The 22,012-nt window shown below is 40.5% G+C and overlaps 1 protein-coding gene across 1 annotated transcript in view; it reads right to left on the bottom strand.

The window, feature by feature from the left end:
* The window catches only part of samd10b (sterile alpha motif domain containing 10b), a 65,732-nt gene that overhangs the window by 19,106 nt on the left and 24,614 nt on the right, over positions 1-22,012 (bottom strand). The window contains exons 2-3 of the mRNA XM_042492266.1: positions 17,351-17,535; positions 1,446-1,614 (exon numbers count right to left, since the gene is read on the bottom strand). Of these exons, the coding sequence (XP_042348200.1) occupies positions 1,446-1,614; positions 17,351-17,535 (354 nt within the window). The remainder of the gene's footprint in view (positions 1-1,445; positions 1,615-17,350; positions 17,536-22,012) is intronic.

The following is a 22,012-nucleotide window of genomic DNA, read 5'->3' as shown; positions in this document are numbered from 1 at the left end:
ATCTGTTCTCTGTGAGACGCTAAAAAAGAAACTGCTCTACCGTCTGGTCTGTCAATGTGCGCGAATAAATGTGCATTTGTGTGTTTTTGTATGCACCTGCTCATGTGTGTCTATTGGGTTTGTGTGTACTTGCATTTGCATGCATTTGTGTGGGCTTGCTAACAAATAAATGTGTGTGTGTGTGTGTGTGTGGGGAGGGGGTTGTTTGAACTCGAAAGATGATAACCCACCGTTTTTTTTCTGCAGCTTTCCCTTTCTTCTCCAAAAATAGGCTGCACTCCCTTCGTTACCTCACATGAATGCCTTTTAAATCTCCTTTCGAGAGATTTGGGTGTAAACCTGTTTCCAGTTGAAAAAGCAAAGCTGTGGAACCACGAACCTAAAAATAAAACTTGTGTGACATTTGGTAAGCCTTGTATGGCATTTGGTTTGCAATGTCTTAGTCCACAGGAGCATCACTGCTGTGCTTATTGAAAGGAGCAGAGGTTAATAGACAAGGTCTGAGGATACCACGCAAGCAAGCAACAACATCTATAAGATCACTCCAGTTCTGCTCTATTAATAGTTGATGAAAATGACAATGAGCTAATGAACTAAACTGGAAGGAGCCTATATCTGCCTGTATGTCTGCCCTTTGATTTTTTGCAAAACAGGCACATTCTCACTTCCTATTTGTCGAAAAACAATGATCAGTGGCCCTACATGTCAAAAAATGACGTGCTACATCATACATGCACAAGTAGCATCTCTTGAGAACGCGGCCATATGGAACAGGTTGTGTGTACATGAAATGCTGAAGGACAGCATCAGGCTATAACATTGCCGGTGACGATAAGGAGCAGGAGTGCATTGTAGGGCTTTTAGGAAAGGAGGTGGATGAGTCTCCAGTGTTGGCTTCTTGTGTGGATGTGAGTTTTTTTTTTCTAAACCTTACCATGTGCCTCTTTTGCCTAAACTTAACCATCCTCTACTTTGTTGCCTAATCCTTACCATCGTGATAGCTCGTGTTGTGCTCATGTTGTGTAAACAGTACGTAATGTAATGAAGGTCACTAACAAAGCAGCACCATGTGACGAGTTGGGATGAGAACATATAAGTTATTGCTAACAACTCAAAAAAGTGCACTGTGGAATGTTTGAAAATCAATGCTATTGCTCCCAGAAATAGCCTGGTTCCACATAGCTAACTGTGACCAAGCTAGAGGACGCAACTATGTCATGATGGGTGTGCTGCTCAGGACTCGAGGAGCTGCAGTACAGTGTGACATTTTTTGGTTGAGCGGTTTTCAAGAAAACTGCAAGCAGCAATACTGGAGGCAAAGCAATCAACCTGTTCAAAACAAGTCATTTTGTACATGCGCTGCGCTAATTAATACAAAAGAATCATAATCAGTCACTCATGATTTCAATAAGAAATGATGCATCTTCATGTGTTGTGTACAGTACCTGTGATAGCGTGATGGGAGAAGGCCTCAACATAGGTCAGGTAGTTGTGAGGACAGTGTTTCTTAAGCCACTTGCAGACGTCCTGCTGAGTCCACAGCACCACAGGTTTGGACAGACTGGACAGAGTAGGACTGGTGTGATACACAGTGAAGGCTTCGCCCGGACGCAACTGAAACACACAAGAAGCAAGAAACTTTATATCAACCCATGGGCTTTACTGTAGCATGTATGTGTGTGTGTGTGTGTGTGTGCACGCTTGTACAATATCAGCAAAACAGAGCCAGTGAGTGTGGGTGTATGTGTATGTTTGTGTTTTAATTTCCTGAGGTACAATAGGACCAAAGTTGGAACATTACTTTTTTATTGCCTTTTTTCAGATAATCACCTTGTAATTGCTCTAGCTTACTTAAATATGCAACATGCTGGATTTTCTCATTAACGTGAAATTAGCTGGGATGATGTGTTCTTATGCAGTTTGCAACAAAAGCCCTTCTGGTAGTGTAGTAAATCACACATAAAACGTGCAGAGTGCAAATGAAGTAATGGAAAGCAGCTTATTAGGGTTTATACAGTGTTATGTAGCCTGCAGTATCATCTCTCATTTATTGCAGATAAAAGCCAAAAATGTGCATGTTTACTTTAACCACTCAAAGGGATAGCACTGATCTTTTGAAGTGGGGTTGCATGAGGTACTTATTCATAGTCAGTGTATTACATACAGTGGATGGTAGTAAGCACACCCCCAGTTTGGATAAGTGAGCAGCAGTACTACCACAGAGGCTATGCAATCTGCTGCTGGGGATGCAGGCCGTTCTTACCAAAAAAATTGCCATTAAGATCAAGGCAACATGCAAGAAGCTTTCTATGACCCATACTTGCATTTATTGTCGGCGGGTCAAACAAGCACAGGACTTTCAACTAGTAAAGGAGATTTCATTTAATAACAACGTAGCACAGTGTGCTAGTATGTGTTGCATATTATGCAAGCGATGTATGTAAGGTGACATATGGCACATCTGTCACATGACATACTACATAAAGACAAACTATAATGTTTAAAAAAAAAGAAAACACCTAGTTTGGTGCCTAAACCTCACCACAAACCTTTATAGCATAATGGTGACCTTTTCGTAGAATTAAGGACATGTTTACTACTGCAACTGTTACAACGATAATATTTTGTTTGGGGGCATTTTTGTGTTATTGTAGGACTTTGTTATTGTGTGACTTTGGTGAATCCAAAGTTACTAATAGCAAAGACAAACTAACTGATAAAGACAGTGGTAGACCAGCAGCTCCTGTGTTCAGCGAGGTATCATTACTGTCTTTGTCAATGAAGTCTGTTGGCTTTGACGAGAGCAAAGTTGGAGAAACTAGAGTCGTTAAATGCTTTCCAATGGAAAAGGGCTGTCTGCTGAAAATATCCTCAACATAGTGTGCACCTTAAGGCGCACACAGTAGGATTCACTGGCATCTAGCATCTGACATAGCTGACAGGAAAATGTGAAAGGCCCCATCTAAAGCCAGTGTTTTTTTTTCCTGTTCTGGGCTACTGTAGCATAACAGAGCAGTGTGACATGGTGGACCCCATGGATGAGGACCCACTCCCTGTGTAGATATAAATGGCTCATTCAAAAGTAACAAAAACACAACAATTCTCACTGTCAGGTGATACAAAAAAAAGAACACATACTTAATATATTATATTCAATTTCTGACAATATATCCCCTACAGTTGGCTATAGTTACCAGCTATTCCAAACTGGGATAGCCAACTGACATCTTGTGTAAGAAATACACTGACTTTGGATAAGTGCCTCATACAACCCCTCGTCAAAAGATCCAAACTATCCCCTGAATCTTTTGAATAGTGATAGTCTGCCCTTCACATTCCCCAATTCACATAATTAGCTCAAATATAACCCAAATTAACAGCAACATAAGGTTTAAAAGCTTGTAGGCATAGAAGGGCAATCAGGTGCAGTTCTTTTGATTAATACAAGCACTCAGTTTTACGCCTTTCAACCCTAATTTAAGGAGACAAATGTAAAGCTGCTATCACCATATTTTCTCACATATTACATTATTCTAATTCTGTACAATGTGGCCCCACAAAACTCTGCCAACAACATATCTTGATACCGTAATTACATTCCATATATTACTTCTACCAGGATGGGCTGTGTAGTGTTGTGGCTGCTGTGGTCTTATTCACAGATAATTTTTATGACAGCGGTACCATCATTATGCAGCCAATGCCGCATTAGTGTGATTCTGTCGTATATATCCGTCTTTATTCCACTCATACTCAATTTCTCTCTCTCTTCACACACCTTCCTCTGACCCCAAAACATGTCAGACTCTTCTGTGTTCAGGGAATTAATATGGACATTAATAAAGTCACAGCCAGTTCATATGGGCAGGAAACACAGCCACTCCTTGTCCCCTCAGCTCTGTCTCTCTTGTGTGACTTAGTCTCATATCTAATCCATTCATTCATGCTCTGACTGTGCCAGCTCTACAACAAAGGCTTTGGCTGATTTTCAACAGAAAAACACAGAACCGCTGCCAAACGTTCCACTCTATAACTGACTGCATTTAATGGGATTATGTATGCTGAAATGTCATACACACAAATGAAACTTGCACACACTCTTGTTGCTTAATATCCAATGTCCCTGCCACTTTCATGTTAATGACACAAAAAGCAGCTCCCAGAACACATTCATATCTCAATAAGTGATAGACACAGGTCCATAACTATTTGCATCTTTGCCTGCTGCCGTAATGAGATCTCTTCCTGTCAATTTAAGCACCAATCAGCCCTATCAAGTTCTGGCTGGTCCACCAGCTAAGACTGTTCTGCTTTGTAGGCCTTAATTGAAAACAACTCCATTTCTCCGCTCCAGTGTGTTTGCTCGTTTCCTAATTACACACATACTTCTAACCCAACTCAATGGAGCGCTGAAGCCATTTTAATAACCCAAATTTACTGCTTGCCCCCCCATCATTAATTGAGATTGAGTTGAGAGAGGTGTGGAAACGCTCTCTCATGTGGATGATTGAGTGCGGACAAGAGGGGGTAAAAATTCTCCCTCATCTTTGGATTGGCCATAACGTCCGCTGCGGGCCTGCTGATTTAGTCCCTCATTTCTACAATCCTCATGTTGACATAGTTGAGTAAATATTGGAGTGAGCGGAGGCTGCGTATGCCTGGACAATCATTAAATATGATAAATTTAACAAGACAAATAGATTTTTGTTGAGATCAAGTCAAAGGCAACAAGACCTGCTGTTTGCGCTCTCAGACCAAACAGCAAGGTCGTAATCCAGTGACCTGGGGGGCTGAGAGTATTCACAGACGGATGGTGAGTAAATTTTGATGCATAGTACAGTATTTTCGAGGTGGACACAGCAAGTTCAAAATGCACAATTAAACTAAAGCCCATCTCACTTTAAAATACTGCCTTTAATATATTTTGCAAAGCTGGAGTGCGGGTCACACTTAAGTCCTTACCAAATGATTTCACACATGCTGATAAAAACCTACCTAATATTACTGTCAGGTATCTGTGGCAACTTTCCCATGTAGGAGGACAGGAAGTGGTGCATTTCATGTCAGCCAGATGGAGAGTAATTAATTATTTTTATTTTAGATTATATTTGTTTTGTTTCGTTGTCTTTTTCTGTTTGGCACTGCTTATTGTTGTGTTTTCTCAGTGCTTATTGTTTATGTAGTTTATCAAGAAATATGCAAAACATTATTAGCCATGTCTAAAGCGGGAAGCAAAAGTGTTTGACATGGAATTAAACATGATTGTGTTGCATAAGAAAAAAAAACATGCCATTGGAAATTCCTTTTTTCAACAGGAGATATATTCAGTGTGCATCATCCAGAGTTCACACAAGTCAGTATTTCACCTTATCTCACCAGACGACCGCAGTTTTACCCTAGTAACTACTACAGCAATCTCGAAACCTATCGGCTGTCGTCTGCAACAACAGGGCAAGGACTTCTCTTCCATGTGCTGCTCACTGATTATGGTTTGATTAGCAACTTCAGACAGGTACATAGACTGTATAAAGTATTGGATGTAGCTACTATGGCATCACCCTTTGGTCTGTGCACTTCTGTTTTGAAGCCTTGAGTTTGACATTTTGGTCATCGCAATCTTGGTTTTTCTGAGCCAGAAGTGACCAAATTTGGACAAAAGAGTCGAGCTGTGGAAGAGTGAGGGGTGGATCTGACTAACAGACTGTTGTGAGGCCTCGCAGACAGTCTGTTACTCAAAGCAGCCAACCTTTAATATGCGTAACTTTATGCCTTAATAAAATGTAAGTGGGTAAGTTATAATTAAAATTTTAAAAAAGAAATCACACTCAGTTATCTGCTAGAATGTGATTGGTCAATACCACTCAGACTTCAAATGGAAACCAAAATGCTTGCGATACCAATATTTTGTACCACAGCCTACAGATTCTGAATAAGTATGCAGATATCTGTTTATAGAGATTATACTACTATATTTAATACTTCTGTTTTCTTTACAGTGCATTCTGTGTGTGCCTCGGGTGTCAAGCAAGTGCTGCCTACGTGATGCTGCCAATGTCGGTTGATCTTGAGAGCAGACTTCTCTGCTGGCTCCATAACCCATAACATTAAAGCATACAGTAAATCAACACTATTACATACAGTACCGATAACAATTCATCAGGCAGATTCATAATAATCCAGGGACCTATGAGAAAGTACTTTTTCATAAATAGTGTATATATGCTCCCAAAAAGATGACCCAACAATCTGTAATAACTTATCTTTACTACCGACTAGGCTACATGGCATTGCATCATCTCAGAGAAAATAAAATAAAGTACTTTAGATCCATGGAGGCATCATTTTGTACCCATAACAAATCAGGAAAGAAATACAAATCTGAGCGTATAAGTCGTAATGATTAATTGTTGAATATTTTATGACACATTTGTTGTCGTTTGTTTAACTGCACAGTGTATGTCATAAAAAAACTTTTAAAAACAAAAGACAGATGACAGACAGATAGGGAGGGTGAGCAAAGGCAGACAAAGAATGACAAAAAGAAAGAGCAGACAGTGCGCGGGGGAGTGGGGTACTCTTTGCGTGAGTAATGGCCTTCATCATCAAGAAGCCAGACAGAAGGGAAATGGAATGATAGCTCCCCATCATCCCTCCTTCCCTCTTCTTCCTCCCTCGCTTTTTTCTTCCGCCGCTCTTTGGCCATCCATCAGACTGTATCTCCTCTGGCCAGTTCTCTGTCGTCCCCGTTCACCCTTTACTACCTCCCCCACTCCTCCCGAGACCTACTTCTGTCCAGCGGGAGGAGCTCCCTCATTCATTACGTACAAGAGAGGAGGGGGAAGGATGGAGCTGGATGGAGGGGATGCAGAGGCAAAGTGGAGGCTGTATATGGAGCGGAAGTCTAATAAGAGGTGGAGGACAGAGAGGAAGGAGAGAGAGAGCAGGGAGGTAATAGATATTCGGTGAGATGTAGTCAGCACCAAAATGACTGGGACAGTGAGGCAAAGTCAAGAGTTTTTAGCTGTTTTAGTTTAAGTTTAAGTACCATCCAAGTTTGACGAAGTTTCAAAAGAATTACACTAAAAGAATAACTCAACATTTTTGGGGAATCTGCTTATTTACTTTTTTCTCACAGTTAGATGTGTAGATTGATACCACACTCATGACCTATCTCCACACCTCGCTTTAGTGGTGTGTGAACAACAACTTTCGAGCTTGCAACCTCAATCCCAAAAGATCTCTTAATGTTTCATGTTGTCTTTTATATTGAAGGGATTTATCTATTTTATTGCCAGGGCTCACCACGAGCAAATGTTGCATCACAACAAGTTTCTTCCGAACACCATTTTGCAGGGGCATGGTTGCTGCAACGTAGCAAGTCCCCAAAAACAGCATGGGCAAATTTAACATAGTGGCCAAAAGTGGAATTACACAGTCTTTGCCCGTCACGTGATACCATGAGGCCCAAAGGGACTTTTCCCATAGATTAACACTGTGAAAGAGACATCTATCAGTTAGTGGATACATACCGCAAAGTGACAGGATTTGATTAATTAGGGTTGATAACATTAACAGTTGCTCTAAAGGCTCCATAATGTGGCTCATCCCCATAATTTTTATACCTTGGAAATCAAGTTTTTATAACTTCAAGTTTTACTGAGAAACATTCATGGAAATGACAGGGTCCACCTCCAATGCAGAATGACGTTTTCTTTATACATCCACACATTCTGGGCTTAGCACTGCCCAAGACAACTGTGTTTTAAAGAATTCAAACATCCCAAAGTTTTTTTACCCAAGAGGGAAATTCTGATAAGTACATAAAATGACAACACCATTCATGGGAAGCAGTTCATACAAACTGTTGTATGAGGATACGCTGAAAACCACAACTTGTCATTTTTGCACTTTGGTACATATAACATGAGCTTTAAAGATGCTGGCTAGAGAAATGTTTCATTCCTTTTGGCCACAAACCTAAGCCATTTTCTGCTCTTTATGCTAAGCTACAAGCTAATTAGCTGCTGGCTGTAGCTTAACATTTAGTGTACAGTTACGAGAGTGGTATCAATCTTCTCATATAATTCTCTTATTGACCCGAAATGTTGACCTATTCCTTCAGTTTATACTGTGACTTCATCTTTATGGAAATTAATGCAAAGACGCCTAATAAATTGTAATACATTATAATGAGCTAATCTGCTATTTTTAGGTGTCTCAATATATTCAATGAAATGAGTTCTGTCTTTGTGTTATTCCCTGTCTTCCTGCTTCCTCAGATCCTTTTTCCCTTCCTAGTCCACAAACTCTGACTTTCTTCGCTGCACTTCTCTATTGATCATTCTTTTTGTATCCTCGAACAGCTTATTTGTCCTTCTCTGCTTACTTTGCTTTATCATGTCTCTTATCCCCCCTCTACTTGTTTCTCATAAATTTTATCCTCTGCCTGCCTGACACCCCCCCTTGTTTCCTCCCTCTCCCTTGTTCCCTCCCTTCGATCTTTCTTCTGCAAACTGAGCTACCTTTTGTCCATTTATGTGCCTGTATTTCTGTGTGTGTGTGTGTGTGTTTGTGAGTGCACGCCCTGCCTCTCAGTGTAACTGAATCAGGGATTAGCCAAAAGTCAGGGGAGCGTGGGGAATCCTTAAAATTCACTCTTTGTGACCGATAACGCCTCTCTTCCGATGACTGCCTCTGTCTCTGCACATCCACACCCTGCCTGACATTGATCAATGTTGCTACGCCAATTAGCAGTAAAAATCTGTGTGTGTGTGTGTGTGTGTGTGTGTGTGTGTGTGTGTGTGAGTGAATCTACGTTTTATAATCTGTACATCATGTTCTGTAGCTCACACCTGCCTCTCCCTCTCTACTCTGCCTCTTTTCTTGCTGTCACTTCATTTCTCCACAGGTTACTAAACACTCCTGCTCTATCTTCTCTGTATGCTCTGCTGTCTAACCTAACAACTCTCTCTTTCCATCTCCCCATCTACTGTGCCGATCTATCTCTTGCCCTGCTGTCGCTATAGAATCAGATCTTCCATTTGTCTCTCCAATCCCAAAGAAAGTGTCATTGATCCTGACACATGATTTTTCAAATCTCCTTCTCACCTTTCTCCCCCACTTCTCATTTCATCTCATCCTTCATTTCTCTCACTGAATCCTCCCCCTTGTCCCTGGCCGTTTCTGTTGCATCATTTAGCACCCCCGTGTCTCCCGCTGCTCAGTCTAGCCTTGTGCATATGTGTGTTTGAGTGTGACACTGTGATTCCAAAAATGTTTATGTGTGAGCTTTTCTACTCGTGCAAGAGAGTGTGTCCAAACTGTCAGCCTCCGTTAGCTTTGCACAGATCCGCCTTTGGTGGACACGCAGTTTGTAAATGTCTTCCACTCATGCGAATGTAAGCGGACTCTCAGTGGGAGGACAAAGGGCCAGACGGGATTTTCACAAAGCTCTCGATTTAGCATGAGTCAAACATGTGTCTTGGACAGAGCAACACATCACTGAGTGGCAGGACAAGGACAATACAGGCTAAAGCATTTCTGGCTCACTGATCAGCAGCTCTTGTATTTTTTTTGTATCTACTGTGTTTCTCAAAGCTCTGTTTTCCAAGGCATCATCACTACACCAACACTGCCACCAATGCTTACATAAAGTGCAAGCACTTTAGGATGACAACAAGCAAGGGTTTTATTATCTGCCACCTTTATGGTTTAAGTATGATTAAGTTTAGGCAAATGAACATACTTTTATGTTAGGATTTCAGACCGTCAGGGTTACATGAAACCAACAACAATCCAGTGCTATATGTTGCAAGGAGGCATGATTCAGACCAAGGCCAACAGGGTTGGGTATTGTTTGGGTTTTTATCAATGCCAGTGCTAAAACAATAGTTATGGTACGGTACCCGTGCCTACGTGGTGCCTGAACTGATTGTTAAAAATAAATAAAGCAAAAAAATGTTAATGACACAAAGTAATGGCTTTTTTATTGCAAAGGCAAATTTAAACCTGAAATTGTCACAGTATACCTCAGTATATAAATATGGATAAATACAAAACATTATTAACAAATTCACTTTATAAATAAACCGAACCCAAATACAATACTTTAAGACTGAATAATGTACAGGGCTAGCATCAGCAAAATAAATTTTGATTTGGGATCAGGAGAGACTCTACAATGAGAACAGCTGGTCCACCTTAACAGTTCACCTTACAGGAGCCTGGGAGGCTAACTTAGCTTGCTAACTTGGGTGCTAACCACCTTCACTTTAATCAGCAGGTGATAAGACATGGGAGCTTGACTCGGGTCTTGGAGTTGCAGCATTTTTTCACTGTCAAACAGCCTTAACTTTTCAAATACTGCACTGCTACAGTTAACCTCATACTCACTGCTCCGACCGCTGCAGCCTCAGCACACACATGCTGGCTCGCTCGCTTTCACTTGTGCTTGCTCTCTGTCTCGTTACTCACACATCTGGCACCACAGTCTGAGTTATGATTCGGTCCGATAGGTATCTGTCGTATAGGTTTATAGTTTTAGTACCCAAACCTAAAGGCCACTGGTGTCAAAGTCAAACACTCTGAACATGAAACCACCCACATGACCTCCTTCTTCAGAGGTTTTGTGGCACAATGAAAAACATCACACCAGTTCTGCCTTTACTTCTGAGAGACGACAATCATTATTTGCATGACAAGAGATCACTTGTCAGAAAAACACAAGTTGTTGCAAGGTTTTTGAACAAACCACCCATGCTCTCGTTTCTCCAGTGAGTACAGTCTCAATGGTTCTATTGAAATCAGTGACAGCTGCTACATCAATCAAGAGAACTAAAAAAACAACACATTTCCCTCATGACTTGACTTAAAAAGACAATGTGACAAGTAATGTACTTGGGTGATGGTGATCAATTGAAAGGTCAAAAATATTCTAATAAGACTTATGATGTGAAGTTTGGGCTGGCTCTGTGAGGCTATACAGCAGTGCTTTGAGACAGTGTTAACATCAGCCTACTAACACGATCATAATCCCAATGCAAACATGCTAGTACATTTCCAAGCATTTTCAAGTGACATTATTGTTGTCGCTAAGACAACCGGATTGCTTTCCACTTTCCTCAAAGCCAAGCATCTACCAACAACAAAGGACACACTGCATTTTGTTTTCCACAGGTACTTTGGTTGTTCCACCATCCCCTGTTACCACTGCTAAGGACAGTAACTGCGAAAAAATAAATACATAAAATGACACTTTTTGGTAACTGGGGATAGCTACAGGGAAAACAAAGATTCTATCCTCTTCCTGTTTTAATTGTGTAACAACTGAAACACCTCCTTATCGATTAGGCATTTTCGGGGTGGGATGGTACTCTTTGGTGGATAGATTTACATAGTGAAAGTGAGGCTTAAAGGAAACCACTCTAAATGCCAATGGTGTCATTTCTATAGACATTACACTATGCAATCAACAATTAGCCTCATAATAAATAAGTGTGGTTTGGTGAGTGTCATTGGTATTGCAGTTTTTTTTTGTCATAAACCAATTATTGGACAGATTGAACTTTTCACCTGATGATGAAGCCACATGTAAAGTCAGGGAACCATCAAAGTTACAATTCATCCTGAGGGAAGCATGAATTTCTCAACCAAATTTAAGGCAATCCATCCAATAGCTGTTGAGACATTTCACGCAAAACCAAAAATATAAACCTGATGGTGATGCAACAGGAAAAGTCAGGGTAATATAAAAGTCAGTACAATGAATCCTCTGGGCACCATGAATGTCTGAGCAAAGAATTGTGCCAATTTATCAAATAGATGTTGAAATATTACACCGATTAAACTCTGACCGACTGGTGGCCTGAGAAAAAAAATGTCAGGGCAGAGTCAGAGTCAGAGTCAACTTCTGGTGACCAAGAGAGTCTGTAAAATGTTTCATGACCCATAGTTCTTAAGACATTTCAGAAATGACCACTAGAAGCAGACAGCAGCATTTGTGCACACATTGACAATATAAGCAATAGTCATAATAAGTATGCATGTAGCGGAATATGATGTGAAGCATATGATGTGGAGCAACATTGAAACTAAGTTGATGCCATCTCTGTGGTCAGATAGTGGAGTTTGATATTAGTTTAATGGCATCATTCAGCTAGAATTACCAAGACAAACAGTGTGGTGCTGATCCCTCAGATTTCAGCTGGTCAGTAAAACGTGTGAGAATCATTTCCCAACCACAAAATTAAAAATATATCTAGGCCTACATGTAGAAACAAATCTCATAACAGCCTTTACAATGGTAAGTGCCCCCTTAATAATAACAAACAAATGCCTCATCCATAATAAATAAATGTATTTATATATCGGGTAGGGGTTATATTGGGTCTCATTGAAATACACCAATAAATAAAATGACTATGTAAAACCTGCATGCATAGTTGGGAGATTGTTAGGCAAGCAAAACTCTTGCAGAAAAATGCTAAGACCTGCCCAGATGCCTAGTGTAGAGGGGGCCCTTTCATATTTCCAGCACTTAGGTTGCAGAATGCACAAAATCACCCTCAAACAGGACAGCAAAAGCATTTAAGTCTCAAACGGGCCTAAAGACCAGAGTTTCTGACAATATCTGTTATCAAGGGGAAGGATCTGAGTACTGAGTGTGCCTTTCTTCACCACTCTTAAGCCCTCAAATAAGGCATCATGGCACCCTAACTGGCCTCGAGAGGAAATGCATCAAGCTGTCTCAGCTCTTACTCCGGAGTCAGTCCTTATACTGTGCACAGCAGGTGATCTGAATAACCCTCCAATCAACTCCTGGACATTGTGACATCCAGCAAAAATGAACCGGAAAAAGGAAGATGACAGCAAGTAGCAAATTTTGAGTGCCTGGTATAATAGTAACTAATGGTGGATTTCATAAACTTGTTCAATTGGTGGCTAAAATAATGAACTCAAATGGAGACGACCACTTGTGGTGTATCTAACTTATATCCTTAAAAGGAGTTGTCAAAGTTTAAGAGGCATTATGTGCAATATTTGTGTGATTCCTCTCTGTCAGTTCACCTCTTTGTGTTGGTGTCAGCTGAGGTCAGTCACTGTGTTCTGTAATGAGGAAGGAAAAATAATCAGACTGGTCTCTGTCGTTTGCCCAGCCAGCATAGCAAATAAGTGAATAAGGGCCTCACTTCCTTTTACAGGCTTGGTTCTGATATAGGGAAAGAAGGGGCACAGCAGCTGCTCTTACTTTCTAAATTGTGTCTGTTATTCCACCTATTCCCCAGTCTCATCTAAAGGTTCACCCACAAGCTGTGTGTCAGACAGCAAAATGAGCCACTCACAAACTGCTCCCCTCACCCCATCTGGCTACCCAAACAACAGCCAATTCAAGGATGGCACAGACTGTGCGCAAAGTACACAAGAAGTCATTATTTGGAAAAATTATATTAGTGGACAGATCTGCAAACAGGTCTACCCGCAGCAATGAAACAACATGAGCGACTAGGTAAATGACTGAAGTAAATGTTGATTGCACAATATAGAATAATGACATCATCAGCATTAAGACTGGTTCCCTATAAGCCTCACCATCACAATGCAATTCTGTCTGTCACTGGCTATGGTCTCCCTGGAAAATTAAGGCTCAATTTACAGCACAAAGAAAGTGTGTCAACCACTGCACAACCATAACAGCTGTTTTCCATAGTAGCTAATAAAGACATGATTTTACATTACCTGTTTGCAAAGGTCGGCATTGCTACATTTGCACATATCCAAAATCACGTGGCTATCTAAGTCTATCATGGGGGGGGGGGTCTCTAAACCATCCTTGCAAACTGTTGGCAAGTTTGTTTTTGTACAACACACACACTGTAAACAGACAAGAGGCCATGTGTTAAGCCCAAATTGAGACACATATTATGAATGTGGCATCATGTCCAAAGAATGCTCCTAAGACCCACATAAAAGACACATCCCACACTTCTTAACTGGAGGGATAAGGCCTAACTATAATATGTCATTTACATGACATTTGGAATATTGTCATATTTGGAATAATAGTGGAATATTTGCGTGCATGTAAACGTAGTCAGTGTAACAGTTCTTCAGTTCTTTGCAGTAACTATTCTCAGAAATGGAAATTGCAGATGGTAAAACAACTCAAGTAACTGTGGAAGACAAAATGCAGTGTGTCCTGTGTTGTTGTTGTGACATTTTTTTGTTTACAGTACAAATTAACTTGTGTCAAGTGTTTTTACATGTAAAATGTACTAACATATAGGAAATAAACTGCATTATCCCATCTTGTTTTTTTTAACAATCATTTCAAGTAAAACAACCGATAAATTCTTAGTATTACGTTGTACATGTTTTTCATGTACTTTGAGAGTTGGTAAATCTCAACATCTACATTTATGAGTCCCTACTTGGTCAGTACTGCAAAAATGAGCTGGGAGCAATTTTGATAATGACATGCCACAAACATGGCCGATGACAGCCATGTTTGTGCATGCATGAACACCGATATATAGATTTCTGTCCTGCTGTTACTATTTCCCGTCTATTTCTCCTGACTGTCTGTTCTGCATAAACACGTGTGTGTGTGTGTGTGTGTGTGTGTGTGTGTGTGTGTTTGTAGTTTGCATAGGAGTGCATAATGTGTTATATTGGCTTTGTTAAACAGATAAGGAAGATTCCCCTGGTCCCACCTTATATACAGAAGTGTTTCACTTAACTGGTTCCCTCATTACAGCTAATGTGTGCACAACCAGTGTAATAGAGAATAATCTAATTATCATTCCTGAGAGAACTGGACGCACAGACACCAATCCACACAACCTGCACTCACACATTCACATACACCTGCAGACCTATGAAGACAGATTCTTGAAGGTGAAGATGCATGAACGGACATTGCATGTTTTTGGTGAATGTGAGAGACACACAGAAGCATCAGAGAGAGCTGGACTGTTTTCCCAGTTGTTGAATAATGTATTAAGAGGCTTGTTGCCACAAGGAAATGATAAGCCTTACTTCTCATGGTATAGAGAAGGTTTAATTATCCAGTCGCTGTGTAATCACATGGAAACAGCTTCCCACTCGTCCTTTATTAAGCCTTTTATAGCTGTTATAGCTGAGGGGGCACTCTTTTATGAATTATTGAGCAATCTTGCAGTGCACATGTACATCTTACAGCCTCACTGTTGCAAACTTTTGTAAAGGCAGCAGGGAGACTAAACAAATGACCTCCACTGGGCTATCTGCTCTCTTTCATGTGAGGAGCCAGGAAGGAGGCCGTTGTCTCATATGCTGTTTTAGGTCAAACACAGGCAGAATGCCTTAAAATAGATCTCTTCCCCCCGTCTTTGTTTTGCCTCTCTCTGGTGCTGCACAGATGGGATTCCATTTTGCACTAGAGCGATGTGTGGAAGTCAATGATGCCACTGTGCTTACATTATACTGCTGAGACACTGAGCCACCAAGCAGGCTTTTCTCTCCAGCCGTTCAGCACTGAAATGACTTTCGTATCCAGTGTTTATACCACACATTTCTGTTAAAGCTGTTGCTGAGCTTTTGGGGAAAAACATACATCTGTGGAATAAATTAGATTTTTCGACACATGGGACAGACAGTAAACGTGTCTATTTCTGAGTCCATTTGCTCCCTTGTACAAACGCTTTTACATCACAAGAAGTGAGGCTACTGCTCTCATACCACTCCTCCATTACATAACCAGTTTCTCTCTAGTGGTATCACCACAGGCTCAGGTGAGACCAGCCGACATCAAGTACAAGATAAAACAATTAGACTTCCTAGTACCACTGAGATTTCACGGCCAGAGATGCAGCATTGATGCTGAAGCACTAATGCTTTCTCTTGTCTCTTTGATGCTAGCAGATGATCTTTGACAGTGTACGTATGGTGTTTTACCCACCCAAGTCAGGGCAGCTTCATTACATCACTCCTTCTCTCAAGACACTGCTTTGAAAATAAATAGCTTTGATGAGCAGCCAGTTAATTCACACAGGGCATTATTAAATTATTACAAAGCTCCCCTTAAGGGAAATAATGTTTTCTTAACTAAGCTACTTAAAAAGTTCAGGCTACTTTATTGAAATACTCATCTCTGTGATGTAATTCAATACAACATCATGCAAGTGAACTGTAATATTGAAGGTCCAATGTTAGTGCAATACATTGGCAGAAGTGAAATGTAATATATGTTTTCTTAAGTGAAAAATCACCTGAAAATAATGACTGTTATCTTTTCATTACCTTAGAGGAAGAGACATCTGAGAATAACTCAACTCCTGATAAAAACCTCCCAAACATCTGGGCCAGAAAAAGTTGAGCAAACATTTGCAGGTGCTGGGCTACTATCTTGTCTGTGGCAAGCCGAACCGCATTGAAGAAACACTGATTTGAAAAAACCTCCTGAAAAATGAATGCTAAAGTAATCCTAATTGGGTTCTCATACTTGGCACACGAGAGAAGTTTCATCTGAATGTAATCTGCAGTCCCCACCAGTGATGTTGCTCAATCCTACACACTGCTCCTTTAGTTTTAACTTACAACTTAAAATGAGCCAGAGACGATCAGTGCATTTACAATGCCCACACAGCTACATGGCTTTGTTGTATTTTAATATGCAGAAAATATTATTTTCAATAAAAATTATTATGAATTCATTATTACATTTCACCTTTTTTGTGGAAGGTGTTTTTTTTTTTATCTTAATATATAACCTCTTATATCGTTATTACGTGTTGTTTTATACCAAAGGCCAAAGAAACTTGTTGCTGTAAAAAAATGATTACAAATAAAAATAAAGAGGAAAAAACAGATGGTAAGATGTAAATATGAAAAAAGGAAATTTCCTTTCATTCAAACAAAATTGCAAATTGAGCTGGTATATGGGAAATTGGCTGAATTGAACCCTAGCTACCTTAAAATATGATTTGAATGAAAACTCTTCAAATCTTCCTTTTAAAATTCTAAATTGTGCCAAAAAGACACGTTTTATTTGCCTAAGCTGCTGTGACTGCCCAGTGGCTGGAAATGATTCCTTTTGAAAAATCCAAAATCAGTGACAGATTATGCGCAAAAATTTCACAGCAGAGTGCTTCACTAGTGAAACCAAGGGTGGCTCGAGCCTCACAGGCTTCCTCTCTCTTTCCAAGTTTGTTATGGTCCAACCTGCCCAATTCTGAGAGGTCCCTCATTGCTTTGACATATTCTAGCAATCTATAATATGTTTTCTTAAGAAAAAAACTCATTTGAAAATTATTCACAAGCAGTGAAAACACTCTTCCACACTGCATCTGGTTCGTTTGCGTGGACATCTTCATACCTGGATGCCCTCTGTGCCGGGCTGCTGCAGGAGTTTGACTGTGCGTGTGTGTGCTGTCCTCTGGCCACGGCCGTCGTGCCAGGTCAGGTTGCTGCCTCCGGCGCGACGCGGCAGCTGGTAGCTCAGCTCCTCAGCAGACACCGTGTGCTCCAGGGAGGCACGGCAAAAACTGAAGCTGGACGCCGCTGAGAGAAGAAGAGGAGAGGAAAAACAGAAAGAGACAAGTAGAGGGAGAAGAATGAACACTGATGAGCTCTTGCTTTGTATTGTCTTTGTTCAAGGGGCTTGCATACACATGAACTGAGTGACAGGAACACCTAAAAAAACCAACAAAATAAATAATTGATAATCCTCTAAGAGCTTAACAGGCTGCATTCACTCCAGATTACATGCTTTGTGTACTGACTCTCATACAACTACAAACAGATGGCTGTTTTGGTGATGGTGGTGGGCAGCAGTGCTACTCCACTGTGATCTCCAATTTTGCTGAGTGCATATTCACAGAGGCAGCGCATGGTTTTTGGAATTGTGTCTCTCCTGCCAGATTAGTCCCGATTATTTAAATCCATCATCATGAATATTTTTTTATTCTTCCCTCTCTCTTTCTCTCTCTCTCACTGACTGTCCTTCACTGCTCTCCTCCCAGGAGTGAGTGTTAGCTGTGAGACAGCAAAGCAGACAACTTGTCAATGCAGGGTCAGAGTACAGCTCTGTGAGAGCCACAGGGCATCTTCTGCAGTTCACATCCACTTGAACAGGCTACTGTACTGTGGTCGGTCATCTGTGACAGTGGGTTCATTTTAAAGGAGACAAATACAGGCATTGCTCCCGATACCTCTAATTCATTAGTAATGTGAATGAAAGAGGATTTGACTGTGCATCAGTCAGACACAACAGAGAGAGGACAGTGAGGGGAAGCAGAAAAGGTCAAGAGACTTCATAACAGAAAGTCAAACACAGATAAAGACACTTAAGTACCCTAGTTACTGTCAGCTCTTTGCAGTAACCTTTTTAAACGTCATGTAAAGCCACCTTTTAGGGGTTAAAGGAATACTGGACCCACAAAATGACCATTTGTGTATCAGTTAAGTTGCGCGGTGTTAACTTGAATTTGAGAAGAAAACATTGTTTTACAAACTCTCACACAACTCGTGCACTATAATCCAAGTCTCATTTATCTAGTCATATGCTCTGTGGCTGTACTGCTTCCCCAGATTTCAGCGGGTCGGAAAGAAGCACGAGAACCAGTTCCCAACCACATAATGAAAAAATCTTAACTTGTAGAAAAAAATCTCAGAAGCAACTATACAAAGCAAAGAGCCTCCTTAATGATAATAAACAAATGCCTCTTTGACAAGGGTGTAGGTTTGCATATGGATGGTAGGGACATGTCCCTATATTTGAGTGGACTTGTTAACATTATCCTCTCTCTAACAGTTGTGTGCATTAAAATAAAGAAGAAATCGTATCTTCTATTGATTCAGTAAGGGGCAGTGTGTTTAATTTTTCAGTATGAGACGATCCCGTACTTTGCCTGATCAGAAATGTTTCCAGTTAGTTTCAGTATTCCACCTCTGATAAAGAGAAGCACACAATCATTTAACTTTGCCTCGTTCAGAGAGTCTCAAACAGGGTTCTGCTATCAAATGGATGCATGAGGATACTACCACTGCAGTGACAGAGGCTACAAACAGTGGAGTCTTTCCTCACAGCACAAAAATTACAGCACACAGCAACAGCTATAGTCAAAGTCCTGAATTCAGGAGGTTTTATGAGCACAATGGGCTTAAATTTAAGTCTGTTCTTTAATTGTTACATTTTGTACATCCAAATGTCTTTGTCAAGTAAATGTTACAGTCTTAGTGTTTTCCTCTTAAGTATACAGATGAGATGATATGTGGAATATGTTTTGAGTGTGCAGAGAGATTTAATTAATCTTACTTAAACACATGACCTATTCATATTATGGGGTTTATGAAATAAAATGAATTATTAAATCATTGTTGTGATTAGGTGCCACTTGCAAACTTAAAGAGGTTATTCCAAAAACAACCAAAACCCATAAAGGAAAGCAATACAGAGTGCAGTACGTCGATAGTATAGAGTACTTCGATATTAAACAAGTGTGTTTATACGTGGGAAAGGGGTTATTCTGAGTCTTGTGAAAAAACAAAACCACTCTATAAAGCTTGCATGTGTTAGGTGATAATTAGGCTAGCAAAACTCTTGCAGGAAAAAACTAAGGACTGTCTTGATGCGAGTGGCTGGGTGTTAAGGGGTTCTTTAATACCCCCCTTATTCCCTATTCCCCTTCCTGAGGGCTAAAGAGAGGTGAAGAAATGCATGCTCAGGGAATCTGGTCCTTTCTCAGTCCAACGCAGACCTCATGTTAGCAGACACTGTCAGCCAGAAACTCTCATTTCAAGGCCCTGTTGAGACTTCTTTGCTGTCTTTTGCTTTTCTGTTTAAGGTTGATTTTGTGCATTCTGAAAGCTAAGTGGAGGGAATATTAAAGAACCCCTTAACCCCCGGTCACCTGCATCAAGACAGTTCTTAGTGTTTTCATGCAAGAGTTTTGCTTGCCTCATGATCACCAAACGCCTGCAGGCTTTTTATAGTGATTTTGTTTATTAGTTTATTTTGATGAGACCCAATAAAACCCCTACCCCATGTACAAACACATTTATTATTAAAAAATATATATGATTTTTCGTAAGGAAGCATTTGTTTATTATTGAAGACATGTTTGTTTATCATTGAAGAGGCCTTTGTTAATCACTGAAAAGGAGTTTATCATTGAAGGCACATTTTTCATTTTCGAATAGACATTTGTTTATTATCAGAGAGGCAGTTGTTATTGAACAGGTATTTATTTTTTATTGAAGAGGCATTTTTTATTATTATCATTAAGGAGGAATTTTTCATTGTGAAGGCTCATGTGGGATTTTTTTCTACATCTTTTTATTTTTATTAATTATGCTATTGTGAACCTGTTCTCACACTTCTTTCCAACCAGCTGAAATCAGTACTACCACCACAGATTCTGAATTCGCCCCTACTTCCTCTGTCTATGATCCCTCTTGCCATCCCAGCCTATCTGACCTTGCCATTCACACCACTGATTCACTCATTTACACGCTCTGTAGTAAAACAGACCAGACAGGTGTTTCTTTTCCCATCTACATTTTTCGCCTTGACTCAGTCCGTACAAGTCACTTACCAGATACATCAGTGCAAGATACACAGCAAACGCATTACCTCAGCACCCACTCTTTCTCACCGAAACAGGCCGCTCAATTCTGGTTTTAGACACATTTTCTCAAAATCCTTCACATTTCTCATATAAATTCTAAATACTACTCTAGCCATTCCTTTCATGTCAGTGCAGCACCCAAATTGTTGTGGCGTGGTCCTTGCTAGCGAAATGAAGTTAATTTGTTAACTTAGGTTTGGGAGCAGGACCACGCCTAAACTACTCCTCTACCACACCTCTAATTGCCTGCCTGCATACTTATACCTGGTCAACCCATTCTGCTCTGTTTGTCTTGGATCTCTTGGCTCGTCCTCCCTTTCCTTTGTCTGTTTGTGCTCCTGCCTCGTCCATTCTCGTCTCCCCTCTCCTTGTCCCTACCTCGTGTCCTTCTCCCCTCGATCTCGTTGTTCATCCCAGTGCACGCCTCTCCTATGTCTTGTTCTAGGCATGTCTGGGGCTTGGAAATCAGATCGAGTGGACACACGCCTTGATGGTACCCCCACTCTGAGTCTCCCTCTCCCCGGCCATCAAGACATCCTCTCAGACCAGCCTGACAATAGACGTCCCTTTACCACCCTCACCCACCTTACCCACGCACATCCATTCATCGGCCCATACAGCCAAACCTTGGGATTACAATAAATCTTTGAACGAGATCTTGTTGTGGCGTGGTCCTTGCTAGTGAGTTGTACAGCGTATATCATTATTACACTTCAGTCTAACTAAACCTGAACCCATAAACAAGTTAAATTTGTAGCATTACAAAGCATTAACATACTTTGAATATGCCACTGTTGGTTCCAAAGTATGCCAGAGAGGAAGTCTTTATTATTACTAACAAGCTGTAAGTAAATGCAGCTTTGCAGTGTGTGTGAAGCCCTTTCCAATTTCCTACGTCAACTGGATTTCTCCCTAAAATCCCCTGAAGCGTGTGTGCGTGTAAACTCAGTCATTGAGACAGAGACGGAATTACTGATGAAAGGGCTAAAAGTGGAACAAGGCATAATAAATGTTGCATTCATTACTTTTAAATGTGCAAAAAAGTATCTTACAACAGAACAATGCCAGGGAATTCTTTGACAAAAGCCTCATTTCATCCCCTGAATAACTTCTTAATTTCTTTTCCTCCCTCCTCTTTGGGGAGCAGATTTAAAAGAAAGAGATTGGATTTATTTGAGCGCAGTATGTTGGATTATATAAGGTCTTTCTCCAATGTGTTCATCCATTTGTCCATTATGTTGCTTTCAGTTGGTGATTTTTGGCCCTATGGTAATACCTCATCTTCCAATACCTGGTGAAGATAACAGAGATATGCTGTCAAACAATGGAAGGGAAAACAAACAAAATAAGTAAAACCTGCTGTTCTTTTCATCAACAAGGGAAAACAAGCCTTCCAGGACTATCCACGT

This window comes from Plectropomus leopardus, chromosome 8 (assembly GCF_008729295.1).
Source record: "Plectropomus leopardus isolate mb chromosome 8, YSFRI_Pleo_2.0, whole genome shotgun sequence".
Lineage (NCBI taxonomy): Eukaryota > Metazoa > Chordata > Actinopteri > Perciformes > Serranidae > Plectropomus > Plectropomus leopardus.
Note: the sequence above shows the minus strand (reverse complement) of the source record. Positions and strands in the feature narration are given on the sequence as shown.